Source organism: Lotus japonicus, chromosome 1 (assembly GCF_012489685.1).
Source record: "Lotus japonicus ecotype B-129 chromosome 1, LjGifu_v1.2".
In the NCBI taxonomy this organism is placed as follows: Eukaryota; Viridiplantae; Streptophyta; class Magnoliopsida; order Fabales; family Fabaceae; genus Lotus; species Lotus japonicus.
Genome location: NC_080041.1, coordinates 3059713 through 3083171, shown reverse-complemented (window position 1 = coordinate 3083171; position 23459 = coordinate 3059713). Strand labels below are relative to the sequence as shown.

At 34.0% G+C, this 23459-nt stretch overlaps 2 protein-coding genes across 2 annotated transcripts; one reads left to right on the top strand and one right to left on the bottom strand.

Annotated features, from left to right (window-relative positions):
- Window positions 1-267: 267 nt before the first annotated feature.
- LOC130733079 (uncharacterized) lies at window positions 268-1773 on the top strand. Its single transcript, XM_057585143.1, has 2 exons — window positions 268-635; window positions 1357-1773. Exons 1-2 carry the CDS (start codon window positions 543-545, stop codon window positions 1558-1560), a joined length of 297 nt encoding a protein of 98 aa, XP_057441126.1. The 5' UTR covers window positions 268-542; the 3' UTR covers window positions 1561-1773.
- Window positions 1774-12984: 11211 nt separating this feature from the next.
- LOC130733078 (endoglucanase 11-like) lies at window positions 12985-16847 on the bottom strand. The gene is made up of 5 exons (XM_057585142.1): window positions 16431-16847; window positions 16096-16308; window positions 15599-15799; window positions 15202-15456; window positions 12985-13867 (listed from the first exon to the last, which is right to left on the bottom strand). The coding sequence occupies exons 1-5, from the start codon at window positions 16659-16661 to the stop codon at window positions 13214-13216; spliced, it is 1554 nt and encodes a 517-aa protein (XP_057441125.1). The 5' UTR covers window positions 16662-16847; the 3' UTR covers window positions 12985-13213.
- Window positions 16848-23459: the final 6612 nt, after the last annotated feature.

Sequence of the window (23459 nt, the reverse complement as noted above, 5' to 3'; positions counted from 1 at the left end):
TTATTATGTTTAATTCACTTAATTTTTTATTCTCCATATTTATATATAAATATTCACTAAACATATAAAGTATTTCAACTATTGAGTTTGCGTTGGTTTAGTAGTAGACAAGTTAGATTCTTATAAGAGTGTTGATACAAGTTCAAATCTAAAAAAATCAAAAGTTGGAAGACAGTCCAAATGAGTTTACACCATCAAAGAAAAAAATAGTTTAAAAAGCTTTCTATATCATATATTAGCATGATCTCAACTCAATTATTTTGAAAAACAAAGAGATAACCATTTCTTTGAGAAGTGCTGCTTGCTTTCACTAATCATGCTGCTATTTAATTGCAATTCATATTTAAATCTAGGTGCAGATTAGATTAGCATTTATTAGAAGGGAAACCAATGGGAATGCATGCATATCTGGATTGAGTCAGGTGCAATCTTGTCTTTTTGTTTTTAGGGTGCATGATTTAAACAGCTTTAGAGCCTCTCCACATTGCATTACAATATACATTTTTACCAACTAGTCTCTTTAGAACAAACAGAGAAGAACCATGGCAGGTGGTCAGTTCCTCACTTTTCTCCAAGCCACTTCAAGATCCTCCCTGGCAAAGCCTAGTAGACCATTCTTCTACAACACCAATAAGGTATCATTCATCTACATTCCTCATTTTTCCTTTAATTTGTGTACCAATAGTTCTTATTCTATTTGCTTCTTTGTATTGAACTTAATTACTAATTTATACAGGCTACTTAAATGCTATGGAAGTTTGCTGTTTCTTATGTAAGAACAACCCAAGTAGAAAAATTAGAATTGCAGAATCTAAGTATGGGATCTTAATCGTTTTCAGTTTCATTTGCTCTTTGGCTTTGAAAATTTCATGTTTGGAGGTTTTCTGCATAATCCAGTTGTGGACATTAAGGTTTGAGAATTGAATGGGTGCGTTAAACAACTTAATTTAGCTCTTACGGGAATAAGTGCTTACCATAAGGTAATTTGATAAGCTTAAATTGACTTATAGGTAGTATAAGTGCTTATTCATAAGCTAGTCTAAGTAACTTCAGAAAATGAGCTCAAAAAACTTATAGGTAGGTTAAAAGTTGTTTTAAAGCTTATCCAAACACTTGCATAAATTTTTATTCTGTAAGATAAACTCAAATAAGCTCTTCCAAATGCGGCTTTAAAACTCAAAAGGTTTTGCTACTGGAGAAACTTGAAAGTTCCATCATTCCAAAGGTTTTGCTACTGGAGAAACCAAAATTGTTAACTTATATGTCTTGACAATGTGAAACTGTTTGTGGTGATCAGGAAGTAATATAGTATTTTTTGATTGTTGAATGAATGAATTAACCTTGCATATCAATCAGAATTATGGGCAACCGAGCAATGGAGACCGTAGCCGTTTGATGGAAGAGAGGGCACCTTCCACGGCCGAAGAGTTCCAGAGAGTTGCAGAGGAGAAAGCCAGGGAAAGGATGGCAAGTCAGAATGTTAAGTCTTATGAAGGTGTACAAGAAGCCACTATTGGTGACTCTAAGATTGAAGGGGTTAAGAACAAGTTCAACGCATGAGGGGTGTTTCGGAACCTAGAGTCTAAAACTATGAGATATCTATATGTATCATGTATGTGAAGCCAGAACAAAGTTCTAAAAGAAACTAGGCAATTGAAAGCTTCAGTCTTTGTTAGTAGTATTAAGTTGGCTCATTGTACTTTAAAACTACTATGAATTACTCTTGACTTATGCATATGCAACTGATATGAATCCTGGGTTTGGAGATCAAAATCCATACTAGTTATGATTGATTGATAGATACAGTGAGTATGTTAGAATGTTGAAATCCAATGTGGTTATTTGGATTAAGTAAAATAAGTGTGTTAAGAAAGAATATGCAGTAATCTCTTGGGACTTTCTGCTCTGGATTATGATTAATTTGAATTTTGTCATTCATGAGGCATGAGTATGTGGGATTGCTTGCTGGAGGGCAGTAGCTAAACACATCATAGCAGAATCAACAATTCTGTGCATAATGTTGTTAGCTTTTTCTTTGTGGATCAAAAGAAGGATAGTTTGAGCCATTTAAAAACTTCTTTTTCTTGTATAGTGCTTTTGTAAGGGTAAGTAAAGTTTGATGTGTCCTTTCTAGAAAAAGATGCCTCAGGTCCCTCCATTGCAGCAAATGTTCTTGTCAACTAATTTGTAGTTGGAAGGTATCATCCACTTTTAAATTGATTGAAATGAGAGGCAACCAGGCAAAGCCAGATATTTTATATATGACTAATTTTTGTTAGCTAATAGCTATTTGAGGTCAGGTTTAAGTATATGAAGTTTCTTTAGAATGAAATAGAGGTCAGGTTCAAGTATGTGTAAATACAGCTGGGTTAATTAAATACTTGGTTATGAGAGTTTTATCGCTCATAGTGGTCCACCGGCTCGAATATAATTGTCTCGATAGAGAATACTTTTAAAAAAAAGTAGTAGCAACTAGAAAAAACAGTTGTGGTATTCAAGTACTAATGAAGTAATGTTTTGAATTTTGATGGCTTGGGCCATGCCATTTACCCTTGATTGTGCCTTACAGGACCACAAAAATTAAAGTTGTGGGCCTACATGTCCTTATTCGTACCCTTTGTAGAAGCGAGAAGGCGAGATAAAAGAGGTCATGAGACTTATGAGTATGGTGGGTGCAAATAGAATGGGAAAAAATGAACTAACAACTTGTTAGATAAAAGGTATGCTGAGGCCATGAGGGAGTTTGGTAGGTGGAAATAGAATGAAGTAGGGAAATGCTAATGCACACTCACTCTTTTTTTAAAGGAGTGGTAATTCAGTGTTTATAAACAATAAAATTTTCTGGTGTGTATGTTTGGACATAGGATGAAGAAACTAACAACAAAGACTATTGAGTCATAGAAACAACACATCTACCTCTGCCGGCCAACTATGAGAATTAGGTGAGAAGGTGTATGGATCGGTGAGTGCAAAAGAGATAAATACCTAATCTCTATGATTTGATATCAGTTCAATACAACATGGACAGACTCTTAGCTCAATTTAGATTAAGTCAAAAGTGTTAGGACTATTAAACATATAAATCTTGAAACCATACCGTATAAAAAGATAAGTAAACTCGCTGAACATAACCAATAATGGTTAGGATATCAAATTGACACACAGATTATGGCGATTTTTTTATCGCCACAATCGGCAAAGTAAAAATGAAAAATGTGATTGTGTGGGTTTGAAATAATCACAAATCACATACATAAAAAAATAAAAAATAGAGTAAAGTGCACTCACCCCCTCAAGGTTTGCAAGAATTGCACTTCATTCCATTCTTATTTAAAATCTATACCCCACCCCGTTTTGCATAGAGACAAATTTAGTGACGAAAAAATATTCTTCATCAATAATTAGTAATAATTTAATTTTTTTATCAATAATTTCAAAAAAAAATTCAATATAATCCAATAAATTTAAAAACTAAAACATCTCAGTCCTCCTCATTCTCTCAATTGTGTTCTTCCTCCTCATTCTCTCAATCGTGTTCTTCATCCATAAATTTACAGTGTAATTTTTGCAAATTCTACAATAGCCAACCAGACCGTTAGACTCAAACATAGTTAAACATGCTTGTGTTTTCATTTCCATTTTTGTATATGGTAATAATTCAATTTTAATCAAAATAATCTATTTCTACCTCCAATTTTCAAAAATGGATTCTAGACGCACAAAAGCAATGGTAGTCAATATTTTAATATGAAATAGCACAAATGTATGAAGAAGAGAGAAAAATAAAATCAAGAAATATGAAGTGGATCTGAGGCTACTATAACCCAACAATGTGGTGGAGTACTGTTTTTAACAAAGTGGGCAACATCTTAAACTAACATAGTGCTCCCAACAACATCAATGGAGCGAAGCTCATAAGAAGTACAAGTCCAAGTGACTCTGGGGATGTGTGATTCACGACAAAGGGGCGCATTCACAAGTGGTGTGAGATGAGGTTTGGTCAAATCCTATAGGGTTCAGTTCGCAACACAACTTTGAGGCACGGTGGAACCATGAGGTTTCACGTTCTGAGACGGTGGTCGCTGCGCTAAAGAGAACAAAGACTTGGTAGTAGGCGTTTGTGGTGAAAACATGGTTTGGAGATAGATGGAGTGGGTATTTTTTTTTAATTTTAATCAAAAAAATTATTTCCATAAATTAATGTATGTTAGTGTATATTCATTAAATTTATTTTAGTTGTAACTAATTAGTAATTATTAGTGATATTTTTTTTCGTCACTCTATTTTGCCTCTACAAAATGGGGTGGAGTGTATATTTTAGATGAGAATGAGGTGGAGTGTCATTCTTATAAACCTTGAAGAGTGAGTGTAATTTACTCTAAAAGATATACATGTAATTTACGTCGGTTTCAAATCTCCACAATTATGTTTTCTTTTCTTTTCATGTTTTGCATATTTTGAGATGAAAAACCACCACAGTTAGCATGTGTCAATTGAATGTAATGTGTATTGTTTTTTTTCCCGGTCAAAGGTGAATAGATTAAAACTCAAGGGTTTGCCAAACGACCCTTACAACATGCGAGAAAGCATCTCTAAGAGTGTTACTACAATGCACAAAAGCATAAAAAAATTAAAAACAAGCATGCCTACACTCAGCTGAAAACAAACAGCTAAAACATTGAGTAAAAACTCTAAAGTTAAACCAAAGTCCATCAAACCCCAAAGTAACACAGAGCCTAATGACTTTTGAGCAAAGAAGATAAAAAAACATTATTAACCAGTGCTTCCTTCTTACAACTATATTGCATCGGTGAACAGGAAATTCAGCGGAGTGGCTTCATCGGCACCACAATGGTCAAAACAGCAACTGTTTACCGTTTTGTTTTGGTCCAACTTAAATTCAACATTACAAATGTCAAATGGCATCACCACTAAGAAACCCCTTATCTTTTTTTTGGTCAATAGAAACCCCTTATCTGTGCTCCCACTATAACAAGCCCAAAACAGTTTTTGGGCTAGACACCCCCCACAACAAAAAATCAGTATGCGAGAGTGGTTATCTCTTGGACTTGATGGGCTTTGAACCTGCAAAGTGAAGACATATTTTTGGTTGAATTTATGGGCTTTACTTCAATTCTTCTCAGAAACCAAATTTCTTGTAGACCTTTCCTTCAAACGTAAGGATTTATTCTCTGTTTTTCTAATTAGAAATGCTAAAAGTTACTATACAGTATACAAAACACAAAAAATGGAAGTTAGCACATTGTCCCTCCATGTTTTCTGCCAAATAACAGTACTGTTATCTTTGCCACATGAGCATTTCTTGGGTTTCATTTATTTTTCATTGTTAATATTTAGTTGCTCTGTTTTTCAATCTCCCTGAGTTTTATTTTCTGACTTGTGTTATACTCTCTACCTTATCCTACTTGAGTTTATGTGGCTTGGATGAAATTTTCAGAATCTTCAAAAATCCCTGTCTAAATCATGAGTGTCCTTGAAATCCTCACGTATTGCAATTATAGTTTCATGAATTCCTTGCAGAGTTGCAGGACTAATTAGTGACTTTGCTTTCCATCAATATTTCCATTTACATAGTCACATTGCACGGCTAGACAACTCACTCATGTACCGTCCTATTTCTTTTATAGCATTCATATCATTTTCAATCCCACAATAAAAATACTTTAGAAGCACTTTTGGTTAAAAAAAGATAAATACAAGCCTTAGATTTTAATAGCATGTGCCGACCCAAATGGTATAAAGCTCAATATTATTTTGGTCGGCCCAAAAAATTCACATCTAAGTGAACGTTGTCTTTGTGGGCTAGCACGACCAACGCGAAACTTTAACTCGGGCAACAACTAGCTGACAAGCGCAAAGCTAGCAAGGTTAATGATCTGATGTCGGAAGCTATTCACAATTCCTAAGCTAATGTTAAGTGTCTCCATTACTATTCATGTCAAACTCTATCAATACATGTTTAATCGTTCAATTACGTAAGCGTAACTAATTTGCTCATTTATGCTCTATTTAGACTTCGAGTTTTTCTTTCTCTCTAGTCTTCAACTTTACTTGAAGTACCTCCCCCGCCATGTTCCGTCATGGACATTCAGCACACCACCGTGCACTCAAACTTTCACCACCAAAGTGAGATCAGAGATATTCTATTCTCATTTTCTAAAAGAACAAGAATCAATTCTAAAATTCTAAAATTGTTTCGAGAAACTTTTCTCTATAATTAATTTTTAACTTTAAAATCAATATAAAAAAAAATTCAAACACGCAACCAGTAAACCTTGTGCTGAATTTTGTACAAATTGTGAGACCAAAGTCCCAAATTGTTATGCAAGACATTTTTGTGCCGTAAATCAGGTATGATTTGTGCTTTTACTGCATGCTCAAGTACCTTAATTTGTGTTTCTATTCTTAATAAAGAAAGTGATACTTTTTTGCACGCAAACAGATACAAAGAAAATGGGCAACATGGTATGTGGTTTAATATGCTGAGTTTCCAAATTTGAACCTCATGATTGGGACCAAGACTTTGAATTTTGAGGACTTGAACGAAGCATGATTGCACTAAATCCTGCTTGATTTTCGTTTCTTGTGGCTTGTGGCTTTTCCATGTGCCCGATAGGAAGCCATTCCACCGCAAATTTGGTGACACTAGCGTTTTTATCCCGTGCGTTGCACGGTGAATATTGATCTCATTATTTAGACACGTACTAATATATTAAGATATGAAAAAAAATGAGCATTCAACAAATAAAAAATCGCAATGAGTGTCACACAACTTGCAAAATTTTGTGTGAATATCAAAATGATTTTTCATATTACTTAAGTATTTTTTTAAAAAAACCAAGAGTAAATATAAGTAATGGTATGATAAATTAAAATTGAAAATATGATTTGAAAACACTATTATATATATATATATGTGTGTGTGCGTGTGTGACACTCATTGTGATTTTGTTTGGTTGAATGCTCATTTTATCATATCTTAATTTATTAATACGTGCCTAAATAATGAGATCAAATATCGCCGTGCAACGCACGGGGTAAAAACGCTAGTTATTATTTAAGAAAATAAATCATAATTAATATGTGCATAGATTGTTTGATTATGCCAAATTTGAAGCTTAATCATAATTGATTTCATTAAAGAATTTCATTTGAAAGCATATTAATCGTATGCAAAAACCTTTGTTATCCTATTAAATATTTTGCACATTAAAAGCATGAAATTAAGCTTGATAATATCTCATCGAAACTATTTACTATTATTATGGTTTTCAAAATTTATGTTAGGTTGTAGTGAAAAATAATACCATAAAAAACAGAATAAATTCCTAAACTGAATATCTCACTATTTTTTAAAAGTCAATTTATCGCAATTAATTTTCTCATAATTTGGTACATGTTCTCATTTATTTATTTTTAAAATTTGTCTTCATTGATCAATTTTTTCGAAAGCAAAAATAACTTTATTAAACTTAAAATGCTTTTTTAATACGACTACACCTAGGGATGACAATTTTTCCCAAACCCATGGGTACCCGCCCGAACCCGATCCGATTTGACGGACAAAACCCGAGTTGACTAGATTTGGGTTTGGGTTTGGGTTTTTCCCGTTACTGTAGTAGGTTATGGGTTAGGGTTTGGTATTAGTTAAATCTGTGTTCATACCCGCCCGAACCCAAACCTAAAGATGTCCGAAACATAAAATTACAAAAAATCCCTCATACACATATATTTATAAACTTGTTCAGGCATCCATCCCAGTCTCCATCTTGAAAGACCTTATTCGGATTGACTCGGTAAGTAGATGTACTTTTGTATGTTTGAGAAAGTAAACTCTAAGCTATTGTGTCTCACTTTGGTGATGGATGATGATGAATAGTAATTTTTTTTTCTTTCTATGAATTTCACGTTTTTTTTTTATGAAAGTAGGTTCTGGATCGGGTTTTAGGACGGGTTGCTATTTCACGTAAATAATGGATTTTGGGTAAATTCGAAACGGCGAAACCCAATGGGTTTGGGCATGGATTTCATTTTATCGCCCATAAGGGTTTTTGCTTGGGTTTAGGTTTGGGTTATGGGATTTGGGTTTGGATTTGGTAATTATAAAACCCGTGCCCGATCCTACTCGTTGCCATCCCTGACTACACCTTTAAAGCTTGACAATCCATATTTGAAATTAATCTCAATATATGGAATTAATGAAAACATAACCCAAAAAAATATATAAAAAAGTCTCACCGATTAAATAGTTGTAGCTGACATCTAGGTTTAAGACATTGGGAATTCGGACAAAAGAGTTATAATGTGGAGTTATAATAGGAATCAACCTTTTAGGCCGTCATATTTGGTTCTATTGGTGAGAAATTCGATTTTTTTTAGTAACAGGCTATGTTAATTGGTTTCAAGGCATTTATCATTTAATAACATGATGTGAAAGTCAATAAAAATTAGTAATTAAAACATTTTTTAGGCATAAATTTGTTCAGAAATGTAAGTAATTTGCAACTAATTGTACATTATTAATGTTGTCAATAATTTGCTATAAATAATGACATTAATTAAATACAACGATAATTGATTAATCAGTGTTAAAGACGTGTCGTATTTTGTTCCGTAATAATCTTATTAATAATAAAAATGATTTGAATAAATATTAAAATAGAAAATTATTTAAAACAATACAAAATGTGTGTTTTATGATATATAAATTATTCCATTATATGTGTGAATGGAATGTGCGAAATGTGTTTATGAAATGAGTGTATTAATGTGTGAATTAAATGAGTGTGTTAATGTGTGAATTAATGTGTGAATTAATGTGTGTATTAATTAAATGTGTGAAATGCTCTCTGGCTGTGACACTCTAGAGAGATGGGTTTGAGGAGAGTAATTCTTAGAGTGACATGTGTTATAAAATAATGGATAACGATTTTCTTTTATAAAGTATATAGATGACATGAAAAAGTGCTTATAGGACTTTCTTTGGCTCTTAGCAGTAGCACTGCAACCATAATTAAAGGAGAAGAATGGAACCTTAGATTAATGAGATAATAACTAGAGTTAGGGATAAAAAGGAACCCATGAATCCCGTGAGTCCTCTAAAACTCTCTTCTTTTCAGATTGGTGGGATCTTCTATCTATGTTCCCTTCATGCTCAAAGTGTTGCAAATTATACTTTTTGTGTCGGTAGGTGCAAGCATTAGTTCTACGTTGCAAATCTATCTAATTTTAAACTTTTCTTTTAGTTGCCCCCCTTCATGTTGAAACTCCTCTTAGTTTTCACACTTTAATTTTGTTGATCACATTATTTTTTGAACTTCGTATATGTATACTTAGCCGCCCTAAGCTGCCATAAAAGAGAAAGGTTGTGTTTATATATTTTTTTTTATAAGTCAAAGAATATATTAAAATGAAGTACAAGGGGTACTTCAACCCAATACAGAAGAGAGGAAAAAAGAGAGTACAACTAAAATACAATTGACAAACCTACTTGGAAATAAAATAGCACAGGATAAACGTACAAGAGGACCCCCAAAATAAAAGGCATACTAATACAGATAGACACAATACAACCATGAAGTAGTCCAGCTCAATCAACCCCATATTTAGCAAGGAGCATCCAAGATTCATGTGCACAGAAAGCTACCAAGAAGTCAGAGACATGGAATATGTGACACCTCGCAAGCCAAATTCCATGATGATGAAGGTCTGATCAGGAATACATTACGCATGTCCCAATAATCATAAGAATAGCACCCTTGACTGGTATAAAATGCCATCACCCAACTCTGCCATCCAGACGCATGTTGCTAAAGCTCGTAGTGCTCTTCTTCTCATCCATGTGACAAAATACACATGGCCGGATTCTGTTGCCATTCAAACCAGGAATAATTGAACCCATCAGCTTTTGCTCTCAGCCACTTCCATGCTTTCAGTTGTGCCAATTCCAAAACTTGGCTTCTGTCAAATTCTGCCCCATTAAAAATAGCTTTGTTTCGGGCAAGCCAAATAGTCCACATAATCGCCATCCAAATCACATACTCTCCAGCTCGCTGTGGTTTGTTGACCCCAATGTTGGAGAATTGCATCAGATGATCCTGCGGTGTAGGCAGCACAGATGACACCATTCCAAGCCAATTGGAACACTCATACCAGGTGGAGCATGTTGCCGCGCACAAGAGAAATAGGTGATTGGAAGATGTTGTTGTAGCACAGAAGCAAATCGACCAGGGCAATCATTATCCACCGCCACGCCCGCCAGCTTGCTTTTGTGAAAATTTACTTTTAAGCCCCCAATTCAAAATATCTCAAGACACACTTCATAGTTGTAACATTTTGTAATGACGCTTCACCAACAAATAGTGTGTCATGTGCCTGCACGATGTTCTCCGACACATCCTCTCCTTTCTGGATTCCAAAGAGGTCGTTCACACCAGCTTGCTGTCTCACCGGTGGAAGAACCTCCGGGTTTCCGTCCCTGTTCTTTGTTTCCAGAACAGCATCCCCGACCACGATGACCACAGCCAATATCCGCCACTCACCTTTCAGTTTGAGCGATTCGTGTTTGGGAATCTCCTAGCCAGACCGACCCACCACCCGATCACTACCTTTCACCTAAGGTTTGATCTCTTCCACCCTGATACTGAGATTCTTGGTGCAAATAAGGATGTTAATACTTGGGGTCAAAACTGCTGTCAATCGTGGATTACAAAATCTTGATATCAATGTTTCGGTGGATCCTCAAGAATTACTAGACGAATACCCTATAAGACTCCACAAATTTCTTGTTTCTCTGAGGTTGATAGGCATTTCTTTGTGTGATTTTTCGTGTCAACTCCCATTTCTAAAATCATTATATTTGGAGGAGGTGAAGATCGGAAAATCCCAACTTTTTCTAAATCTTGTTTCTGGAAGTCCAAAGCTTGAGAAATTTGACAACGATCTGGTTTGACTTTAGTGACTTGGAAGACCTTTCTTGTTCTGGTACGATTGCAACTTTGCCCAATTTGGTTAGGGCAGAGTTCAGGGAAATCAGATTGCAGTTTTTTAACTTCTAGGGGAAAAATGTTAGGCTTAAAAGCACTTTTGGTCCCCCACAAATTTGAGTTGTGCAAAAGGAGTCCCTTAACTTCAAAAATAGCATTTTTAATCCCCAACGTTATACTCCGTCAACGTTTTTGGTCCCTTTACCATTTTCTGTTAGAAAACTAACGTTTTCTGCCTATGTGGAATTTTTAAATAGAATTTAAATTGATAAAATTAATTAAAGATAAAAACCCCTTCAATCTTCATCTCCTTCGTCCTTCATGTTCAGCATCTTCTCCATCTTTAAAAACAGAAAATAAAACAATTCAATCTTCATCTCCTATCCCTTTTCCAGTTCTCTCTTTTCCTTCAATGACTTTCATTCTTCTATTCCCCATCAAAGCTAACCAGTCTCCAATCAAAAGAATTAGATCATGTGATATAAATTGTATTCCTTTGTTCGGTTGTTTACTTTTCCTCGTGTGGCACTGTGGCTATTTCTCTCTTGCATCTGGTTTGATTGCTAACATGTGGGTTTGGTAGATGGTGGCTGAAATGATGTGTTTTCTGAATTTATGGGTTTCAGGTGAGGGAAAAATAAAGATGATGCTTTTTTTTTTAAAATTTTCTGGGTTTTTTTGAAAGACAATGATGAAGATGATGGAAGAATAAATGAAGATGATGAATTTTTCCTGGGTTTTCAGAAAACCGTTAGTTTTCTAACGGAAAAGGGTAAAGGAACCATAATTGTTGACGGAGTATAACGTTGGGGATTAAGAATGCTATTTTTGAAGTTTAGGGACTCCTTTTGCACAACTCGAATTCGTGGGGGACCAAAAGCGCTTTTAAGCCAAAATGTTATGTTGAGAGCCCTAGGCAAAGTGAAAACCTTGATTGTTGAAGACTCTCTCCTGGCTCAAGTTGATGATGATGATACGGATGATGAGGTCGGTGATTTTCCAGAGTTACTCAATTTACATCTCTCACTTCCTAATCTTCACAGTCCTCGTTGGGTAGAGTTGTTGCTGCATGTTTGCCCTAAGCTCCAATTTTTTACAGGACCACCAATTCCATAAGCGTTTTGGGTTTTGGTATGATGCATCAATTTCATTCCTTTTCACTTTAAAGTCTGAGGGCTGTAATTTTGAGATTGGTTCTGATGAGTTTGGTGATTTTTCTGAGTTTTGCATTTCCTTTTCACTTTAAAGTCCGACTGCTGTAATTTTGAGATTTTGTAAGCATATTCAACTAGTCACACTCTATAAGGATACTTCTAGAATCATTCAATACAACATCAATTTCATAAGCTTCGTTTCCTCTAGCTGATTTCAATAGTTGTTGCAAAATCATTGTCATTAAACACTTACTAGTTGAATCAATTACTTACTACTAGCATGTTGAAATAGACTAGTTTTCTTAATTAGACAAAAAAAATGGTCCAAATTATGAGCAACATTGATGCCACCAATTGCAGCTTAGAGCCATCAATTAAAAATACATATTATTAGTTCTTTTGGCTCTGTCTTGAGTTGCTTTCCTATTTTTCGTCATGTGATGACTGATGAAATGACCAACTTGTTGGATACCACATTATAAAAAGTATGTTGGAATATTTTTTTTATGACAATTGGATGAATTTTATCCAAAATTACACAGAAGAATTCTGAAAGTACACCATGTTGGCACTGCCACGCGCTTCCTTTGTGCGTCAACCAAACAGATACCAAGAAAATGGGCAACATGGTATGTGGTTTAATATGCTGAGTTCGTGTGAGTTCGATTATGATCATCACTATAAGATAAAGCATGTCTCTGAAGCTATAAGTCGCGTTTATAGATGTTCTTGTAAATCGTTCATCAACACAACATTTACAACAAGAATCAAACACACAACCTTTTAAACGAAAGTGACTCGTTCTTACCAATTGAGTCAGTATATGTTGAAATCCAGCTTTAAATTATGTGTCACCATGGATTGTCCTCTTTCCATTTGCTAGCATAAAGTATAAGTTGTACAATTTGCTATTCCACCAATTGTTGCATCAACAGTGGATGTATTGTATTGTTTAAATCTCACTGTATACTAAAATTACAATAGAAATATCTAAGTAAGCACACAGAAACATTTTGTGCTCTGAATAGACCAAAATTTTCTCTATAATCCCAATTATTTGCTAGAAGCTATCAAAGGCGTTTCACTCTCACCTTCTGATGCATGCAATCTAGCAAAAACCCCTACTAGTGCTGCAGTATTGTATGTGCAAGCCTCTGTCTGAATGTAATTCCTCCTTTCATCTTGAAACTGGTCCTTGTCATCAGGCCCACCAACAAGGGCCCCAATGAGTGTATTTGGGTTGGGCCCAGGCCTTCCATACCAGTTATCATACCCCTGAGTGCACCCAATAAAGCCCATGTTCCCTCTGAATGATTCAATGGATGCACTTCTATGGTGCACCCTCTTGGGGAAACTAGGACCATACCCCACCAAGTAGCTCATGTTCATTGGATTAGAACCCAGGATGTAATCAACCTGTGATTTTGCTAAGGCAATGAGATCATGGGGGCCCACCTGGGCTTTGTGGCAGTGCAGGTTCTGACCGTTGGATTGGAGATGATCAGAGTAGATTGTGAGAAGAAACGCTGATGTGGCTACATATTGCATGTTGTTCCACTTGCGGGTGTACAGTAACCCACCTGGGGTGCGCTCCACGTTGGTTAAGTTGTTGTTGAGGTTGAGGCACGCGCAGAGGTAGTGCTCTGCTTTTGAACGATATTGTTTGAGTATGGCTTCGTGCTTCTTGTGTTGTTCTTCCATTAGGAGCTGTTCAAACAAAATGTCACCACTAGAAAAAGTTAAGAAGAAGAAAGTTTGGAAATTGATTCGCATTGATCTTGGCATAAAAACTCCGCCTGTATTTGCATAGCCGACCTTAAACCCCGATAAAAAAAGGAGTTTGTGTAAGTGTGAGACCTTCTGCCGCCGACATAAAACTGACTAATATTTTCAATAAAGGTTAGTGATTCATATTTACCGACCGACCTCGTCTAGTGTGATAAGACTTTGAATGTTGAATGTTGGTGATCTTAACATATAAATTAAGTCTTAGATTAGCATTATAAAAGTTGATTGCTGGTAGAATTGATTTTGGTAAAAGTGAGTTACAACTGGTAGAATTGATTTTGGTAAAAGTGAGTTACAAGTTAAGTTATTTATATGTACATGATACATCTATGAGAAAAATGATTTCTTCTAACAATATTGTGTGATCTAATTGTGAAATTACACAAATAGTCATATTTAGAGCTGAAGTTAGGATGAGACTTATAGAAAATATTCACACACAATTATGACAGTGAAAAATCAATTTTAATTCTAATATTTACAAATGTAGAACCAAATAATAGTTATGTATGCAAGTTTCATAGCCAAGGTACAATACTAAGGGAAAAAATGGATTTTCTGTTTCTTTTACCGTCTCTGTATAGCGGCAAAATGACAAGTGTTTACTTTTTTCGATCAATTTAACTTTTTACTAATCAATCTGAACCATTTAGTATAAAAATTAAGGGCAATAATTTGCAAAAGGGAGTCATAAAGAAAAGGGGTTGTCTAAATAACCCTTGCTAAAAATTGGGTTAAATAACCCTTTAATGAGGTGTTCCAATAATATTGTAACACATGTTCTTATAAATTCCAACTCATTTTATTTTTTTTATTTTCATAATATTCATTTTAATAAATAATCTAATTGATTGGTTTAGGAGTAGGAGTTATGTGTTATTATTCTAATTGATTGGTTTATTGTGTTATTTATTAAAATGAATATTTTGAAAATAAAAGAATGAAATGAGTTGGAATTCATAAAGACATGTATTACAATATTATTGGAACACCTCATTAAAGAGTGATTTAACCCAATTTTTAGCAAGAGTTATTTAGACAACCCCTAAAGAAAATAGTTGCTAAGATGAGGTTTTGTGTTGTGAAAGGCATCTAATCTAATGTATCTTTTTTGATATTTTAAAACTTTAGAAGATTGAGCAATAATTACTCAGACATAACCACCAAGGAAAAGAAAAGAGCTAAAGAAAAGAATCTCTTTTAATTGGGAAGTGTGTGAGTGAAAAAACTGAAAAGAGGGGGGTGTTTGTTACCATGGAAGCAATGGCTTGAACACCAGCATACTTATTATCCCAGCTAAATTCAATCATGGCCCAAGTAGTCCCACCAAAGCCATAAGCATTCTCCAAAAGATACTTCAAATATTCCTCCTTTTCTGTGGCCTTGTATAGCCAAATAGCTGCCCACAGCAACTCATCCATGTACCCACTAACAGAAGCATAGTACCCTCTAGCTACTCCAACACTCTCATCATATTTGCCCTTGAACTTGTTACCAAACTCAAACAACTACGAACACAGACCAAAAGCCCTATTATTATAATCACCCATAATCAAATAGAAAAATAATTTCAATTAAACTAACCCATCTAATAAAATGTAGCATGTGAATTAACATAACATCTGTATTAAGTTACTAAACATAACATACCTGTTGTGCATGATGCAAAAGCAGTTGAGAGTAATGTGGGTTTGTTCTCTTAAACAAAATGGATGCAGCTGCCAACGCTGCCGCGGTCTCCCCTGCTACTTCTGAGCCAGGATTGTCGGCGTCAACCTTATAAGCTCGGCGAGACGTGGTCATGTCCTCCGGCCGCTGCCAACAGTAGTGATCAGTGTCTCCGTCACCCACCTGGAAAAAAAAAATCACATTCATAAGCTATACATACATATCAGCACATAACAAATTTCATCTAAAGTTTCATGTAATCCGCGAGTGGAGCCACGCGCCGCTCATTGCAAGTGAGCGCCGAAGCTCATGATGAGTCCCCCTAACTGTTCTGACATTTGAATCTATTCCTCCGGTGATTTTGGAACAAATGCTTACCCCAAACTCAACGGCGGCGCGTGGGGTAGTTAACTTCTTAAAACAATGAGAAATTAAAATACCACTGGAATTGTATTTGTATGAAATGAAAATTGAAATACCTGTACCCACAAAACATTTGGTTGAGAGTGAGCCTTGATGAAATAATCGGTTCCCCACTTGATTGCCTCCAGCGCGTGAGCATACTCGCCGGCACCGGCGATTTGTTCACCATATTCAATGGCAGCCCATGAGAGCAGAGTTACTGTGAATGCCATTGGCAGCCCAAATTTCACATTGTCCCCTGCATCATAGTAGCCTCCCACCAAGTCCACCTAAACATATTAAAAGTGAAATTCTCTTCAGCTTAGCTTCTGAGTTTCGGAATTGATTGTACGAACAGAGAAATTGATACAAACATGCTATCAAAGCGCGGAAAAAGGAAAAAAAGAAATACCCCTTGTTCAAGGCCATCTGTGAGGGCAGAATGGTGACGCCAGGTGACCCTTTGGTTGTGGGGTAAGCGACCGGAACGCTGTGACTCGAAGTAGAGGAGGCTCTGGGAAAGGGCTTGGCCATAGTTGAAGGACTCACATAAGGGAAGAATGATGAAAGAAAGTAATAAGACAAGGCATGGTGTCAAAGAAGAACACATGTTGGTGTTCTTTTGAACTCTGCCTCTCTTCATTCCTCTCTAGCTATGATTCTCTCTCACTATGTGTTTGATTGTTCTTTTATAAGGCTCGTGTATTGGTTCGGTTGGCTAGTGCATTTTGTTTTTATGTCATTTATTTTGATTGGAAACAAATTCAAATAGCTCAGGAATTCAGGGTGTTGAAGTTTGTGATTTTGAATCAAGGCGCGTGAGAAACACAGTAGGGGTGAATTTAATTTCCTCTGCAATTGAACGGCCATTCTGTTAAATGATTTTTTTTCTTCTTTGCCAACGAAATTCTCACGCTTATGGTAATGGTACGAGGTCACATGAGAAAGTTTGAGTTAAATAACTCATCATCCAATTATATTGGAGATAAGTGAGTTGGATTACTACATCAAAAAATTGGTTTGTGAAATGATATTTATAACATGATATAAAATAAAATAATTAAACTTACTTTTGGAAAAACATGCAGGTTTGGAGTTCCCCAGCAGCGAAGAAGAGGCCATTCGTGGTCTAGCAGAGTTTCATAGAGAAAATGGGTATGCGGGTTCGTAGCGGTCTTTCGTCGCTCCGTTGATTAGACCATTTACAATGAGGGGGTTGAGTTTTGTTGAGATAGTGTAGTAGTTTGTTGAGTTTTTGTTGAAGATGATGTGGAGGAGAGAGGTGTTGAGGGAGTTCAACATGTTGAACCTGAAAAGGGAGGGACACTTGGCATCATGCGATTGACTGTCTGGATTTTTCTCATCTTAATCTTTTGAACTCAATTATTTCATTGTAAAAAAATTATTTTGGAAAAAAAAATTTAACCAAAATTCATGATTTTTTTTCCTCTATAAATAGAGACTTGGTTCGTTTGATTTGGACACCGAAAAAAAAGACCAAGTTTTTCACTATCTTAATATTATTATCTTTCTATTAGCCTTTGTTTTGAAAAAATAAATTATTGTGTGCTTAGTTTGTTGTCTTGCATTTTAAGTTAAGAAAATAAAATAAATTATTGTCTTATTTAAAAAAAAAAATTAAATTGTTAAGTGTTTATTGTTTTAATTTAATTTAAATCGATAATTGTAATTTTATGTAATCATAAAAACAAAAATATAAAATTAAATAAAAATATGAAATAAAAAAGTGGTGGGGTAGGGTATTGAATGAAAAACCATTGGAGTGGGTAAAAGTAGAATGAGTGTTGAATTGGAGAGAGAAAATGATGTGGAGTGTTGAGAATAGGAAAAGTGGTGTTGAAGGTTGAAAACCATTGTAAATGATCTTATGTGGCTCTTGTTGTTTGATTTTGGGTGGCTTTTGAGTCTTTTAGGGGTTTTGGGGGTTTTCAAGTGGTTGGGTTGTGGGCTCTCTCCTCTGTGGCGGATTCTGTTGTTTTTTTTTCTCATTTCGTAGCCTTTGTATGGAGATTATCCCTTTCTTTTGATTATAAATAAATTCTTTTGCTACTTTTAATTTTACATAGTGAATGCATTGTTCTAGATCAACACCTAATTAAATTGGTTTTTTTTTTACAAGGGGAAAGCTCACTTTCTACTTGATTAAAATCAATTTCAACCGGTTAAAATGATGTTTAGGTACATTGGTAAAGTAGAAGCAATTCTACATACTTAATTTCACTTACCACAATACAACTGAATTTCATGAATTATTATACAAAATCTATTTTTTTTTGTTACAAGGAGGGTTTAAGCCCGAAAAAAGAAACTACACACGAGTAGACCTAGGGAAAGAAACCCCTGAAGCATCAGCCAGAAGCAGCGACGAACAACTAGGGGGAGCCCTCTCAATAACATGAATCCCAAGAGTTAAATCATGAGCCATATTAGCTAGGCAGTCAGCAACTTGATTGGCCTCCCGCCTCACATGAACAACTCTAACCTCCCACGCTCTCTCCATCCAAGCACGAATTTGCCCCACAAGACCACCATAGGGATGCCATGGGTCACACTCAAGGGTGATAAGCTGAACCGCAACACTGGAATCACTCTCAATAATTACTTTGGGGAAACTCCTGCGCCAAGCAAGCGAAATAGCAGAGAAAAAGTTCTTTTGTGTTGGGCCTGTGAATTGCCAACGAAATCGTTTGTCAACATTAATTTAAAGAAAATGTTGAACGACAATAAAAAATAGTTGGAAAGAAAAAAGGAAATGATCTGTGCCATTCACAAGTATAGGACCACAGTTGAAAATTGAATAAAAAGGCTCGGACAAAAAATAAAACAAAAAAAATCTTGGCCCAAACTTTACGTGTGATTTACAAGTTTTTTTTTGTTTTGTTGTATATGTTGGTTCCATTTTTTTAGTAAAAACAAGTATCATTAATCGTCAAGTCAAAATCGTAAATGATTCTAGTTTTTTTAAGTAGTATTGTAAAATGTTATGCTTTTTAATGTGATTAAGTTCTAGAGATCACTTGATTAAGAAAATGGATTTTATAGTCATCAATGTTTGTCAAAGGTTTATTTTTGCAGTAACTAATAGTGAAAATTTTCAGAAAATTATATATTAGAAAAGAAAAACTTCTATTAGACTGATTTAAAAGTTCTTCTTTTCTAATATATATTGATTTGCTAGATTTTGATAGTTTTTATCTATATTTATTTAGTACCTTTTTAAATTTTAGATTTGAATAGGATTTAGGTTGTTTATTTCATGATTTTATCTTAATTTATCTTATTATTTATTTTTAGAGTATTAATTAATTTTTATGGTATTTTTGTTGAATTTTCAGATTTTTAATTAATTCAGGATTTTATGAGTTTTTATTGTGATTTGCTAGATTTTTGTAGTTTTTATCTATATATATTTATTATCTTTTTAAATTTTAGATTTGATTAGGATTTATGTTGTTTATTTCTTGATTTTATCTTAATTTATCTTAAAATCCTTAATTAAATAAAAATCTGAAAATTAAATAAAAATAAAATAAAAAATTTAATTAATACTCTAAAAATAAAAATTTTCTTCACCTAAAATTTATTTCCATAACAAATCTTGAAACCGATTTTTTATAGGTAATTTTAGATCTGATAAAATTTTTAATAAGATTTACCTTAATTATTTAAGATTTACCCAGATTACTCATTACTAATACTGCATCAGTCATCTCCTCCCCTATATGCCTCTACTGTGAACCGGTTGACATGGAGGAAAAATTAGGAAGATCACTCGAGTATGCAACTTGCTTCATGTGGTGCTGATAATTGTGTAATGTGATAATTGTGTAAGTGTTTGACATAAATGTTGTTGAGTAATTAGATTATTTTCCTCATCCTCTTTTGATATATTTGTTCCAATGTCCCTTATCTGAATTTTGCAATTGAAACTAATTCATCTTCTGCCCTGATTTTTTTTTTCGAAAAGAAGGAGCTTGCGGTGTCTTCCTGTATGAGTCAAATCCCCATCTCGCGTTTCAAGGTATTCAGTTCTCTACTCTTTCTCTTCTTGCTTTGGATTATCAATATTTATTTGGTTTCTTATTTTTTGTTTTCATTTTATTTCTTTGTTCTTTTCTGAATAGGAGGAAGAGAATCCTAACGAGAAGAAACTATAGGAACCCAATAATTGATAAAAGAAGAAAGAAGAATCTAAGTTCGTGTGAGTGGTCAGTTTCTGATTCAGGTTCGATGTGAGAATTTTTTATAAGCTTTCCCCCCCTAGATTGTGATTACTTCATTGGTGAGATTCATGCTAGATTGTGGAGACCCCAAGTTACAGGTGCTCGGAGCTTCTTGCTGATTTTCCTTATGGCTTCAACTCAGATATTTGGTATCAAAGATCTCTTTTATGTTTAATCATTCATTATATTTCTTTTCAAGTTGGTTATGACGCATGAAGGCTAATCAATTGATGTTCCTTCTCTTTTGAGTTAATTTGCTAGCCGAGATAAGATGAAAACGCTTAAATGATGAAATTCGAATCATTTCTTCACTGGATTTCAGTTTCATTGACAGGGTTTATGCTTATTTTCTTATAAGTTTTTCTTTTCATTTGTGTATCAGGTTTTTCTTCATTGTTATGAGATAATTATGCTTCATTCTATGAGTCTGTCTCCTCAATTGCGGTTGCTTTGCATTAAGGAAGTTGAGTCTGGTCAAGTATTGTGATAATTTTTAAATGCGATCATCATCATTGTTCTTGGGTTGGATCTTTGGTCTGCAAACTTTATTTTTCTGGTGAAAGAAAGTTTTGGGAGAATGGGGAATTGATCCCATCTCAAAGTCCGAAGAAAAGTTGTTATGGTATTTGTAGTGAGTAGTTTCTTTTAGTTGTAGAATATAGAATGTTTTGTATCATATTTTATATTTAATCCAAACTTTTTGATTAAAAAACAAATTTTCATTGAACTGTGTTTTTGTGTCAGAATAACTTTGCTATTTTCTTCCAAGTTTATTAGTCGGTGATGCATCATAATATTAGGACAATCTAACTATTAAATGATAGCTTAATGGTGCATATTTTATTTGACTTGAAAGCAGGGGCGGAGGCATGAATTTAAGAAAGGGGGACTAAGATATAAATGAACATAATTTGTAAGAAAATTTCAATTTTTATCAACTAAAGAATGTACAAAAAAAAACATAAACAAAACAAGAATGAAGTAGCAGCCCAACCTAAGAAAAAACTCCTTTGTTGAAGGCCAGAACTTAAAGGGGACATTTTAGAAACAGTTGGTGTGCATAATTTTTATAACTTTTTTATACAAGCAAAACACAAGAAACACAAATTTAATCTCATATAATAAGACCGATTAAAAAAATGCTATCAAATATTCGTATAAGTTAAAACTATTCTTTTATATTTTTTATTACTATGTTGGAAAGATATGCAACTCTAATGTCAAAAAAAGTGCAGCCCAGTAGCTTTCAGGTCTAATAAAAAAGGTCCATATGTAACAAAACCCTAATATCTATTTCTAACTTCAATTGTTAGTGGATAACACAGAGGTTCAACAGAATGTCTACTGAATCTGAAAGAGAAACACAAACAACATAGAGATCACCCCTTCCTCTCAGCTCAACCTTCCCCTCCTTCCTCTCCTTCTCAAGTCTCACACTGCTTCAATTTTTTTTCTTGAGACAATCCTAAAATTCACGGGGTGACTAAGCATGGATAAGTCACTCCTGTGCCTCCGCCACTGCTTGAAAGTGAATTATGTCATGGAAAATCTCTTTTCACTTCCATGTATATAATTTATGACTTATGCTCCATAAACTAATCTCAGTGTAACATTTAAAATTATGTGTCGTATGACGACTAGAGAACTATTAGTATATTCACATACAAATAATTCCATGTTAAAACTAACATAAAAATTAATTTTAATATCATTTCAGTACTTTTTTTAGTTTTTAAAACCAACTTTAGATGTAAATATAATTAACTGTTTGATAATTTGATGATAAAAATATTTGTGCGGAGATTAGAAAATATTAGTACAGATATAATTTATATTTATTTATGTTTAAAGAATTAAAAGTTCATACAAGAGGAACAAGCATGAAAAATTTAATAGAGAAATAATTTCTAATATAATTTATATATTATACAACACAGTATCATGTTTTTATTTTTGGGCGACTCTCAATTTGATGATAATTTTTTTTTGTGCGGAGATTAGAAAACATTAGTACATATATAATTTATATTTATTTATGTTTAAAGAATTAAAAGTTCATACGAGGGGAACGAGCATAGAGAAATAAGTTTTGATATAATTTCTATGCAACATCTGGAAGCCAAAATAAGTCTTAATGATAGTTTATCTTTTTAGCCACTTTATATTAGTTAATTCAGTATATGCTTACAAAGCACTAGAATTGAGTGTCTGAATTTATGTTCTTTAAAATCTACATCTTTATTATGATTGTTCTTACATTCTTAGTATCTTAAATTTTTTATAATTTAAAATATTAATTTATGTTTCAAATACAATAGACAAATTCTCCGTGCAACGCGCGGGTAAAAAACACTAGTTAGTTTATTGTTTAATGTAAATAAAAAATGATAATTCTTATTATTCTTCTGTCTCATTTTATGCATCAGATTGAGTGACCCATGAATTACAATGAAAATGTAGAAGTTCTGGAGTGGTTTGAGAAAATAGTTACTCTATCACTTAGCATAGATTGTTCTTATACATAGAGGTCATTGCAAAAATTGAAAGAAGTTGCATATGTCATTAATCTTTTAGACATTTTAAAGTATGAATTCATATTTTATGATGTACTGATCAATTATATTACAAAGTCAAGGAAGTTGACATCCTATTTTATATTGGAGGTTAATATGAATTGGGTCATTATGTTTTATAATAACCTAATTCATGTTTGTCCTTTAAATCTCCAATACAGAATATGATGCCAACTACATCGGCTTTATAACATAGCACATCAGTGCATTATAAAACATATAAAATATGAGGTCATCCTTTGGAGCGTCAGCGGAATTACGAATTCATCATCTCACTAGATATGGTCCAACCTTCCTAATTGTTTTATATAAGATCATTTTCCTCTTAACCTCTAAAAAAGACACCCACTTTTAATATGCTTAGACAAAAACCTCTTCCGTTTTATCGTATATGTAAAATACGTAAAGAAAAACTTAACCCTCGTGTTTGAATTGGTGATGACACACAATTTAAAATGCAATAATTTCAAATACTGTGTGATTTTGTTATAGGGGTGTAATCAGATCGGATTAGTTCAAATTTAGGGTGTTTAAATGTCTGAAATAATTAAATATGTTCGGTTTGAATTGGATCGGATTTCTTGATTTTGCTTTTAAACCTGAACCAAACGAACTCGATCTCAA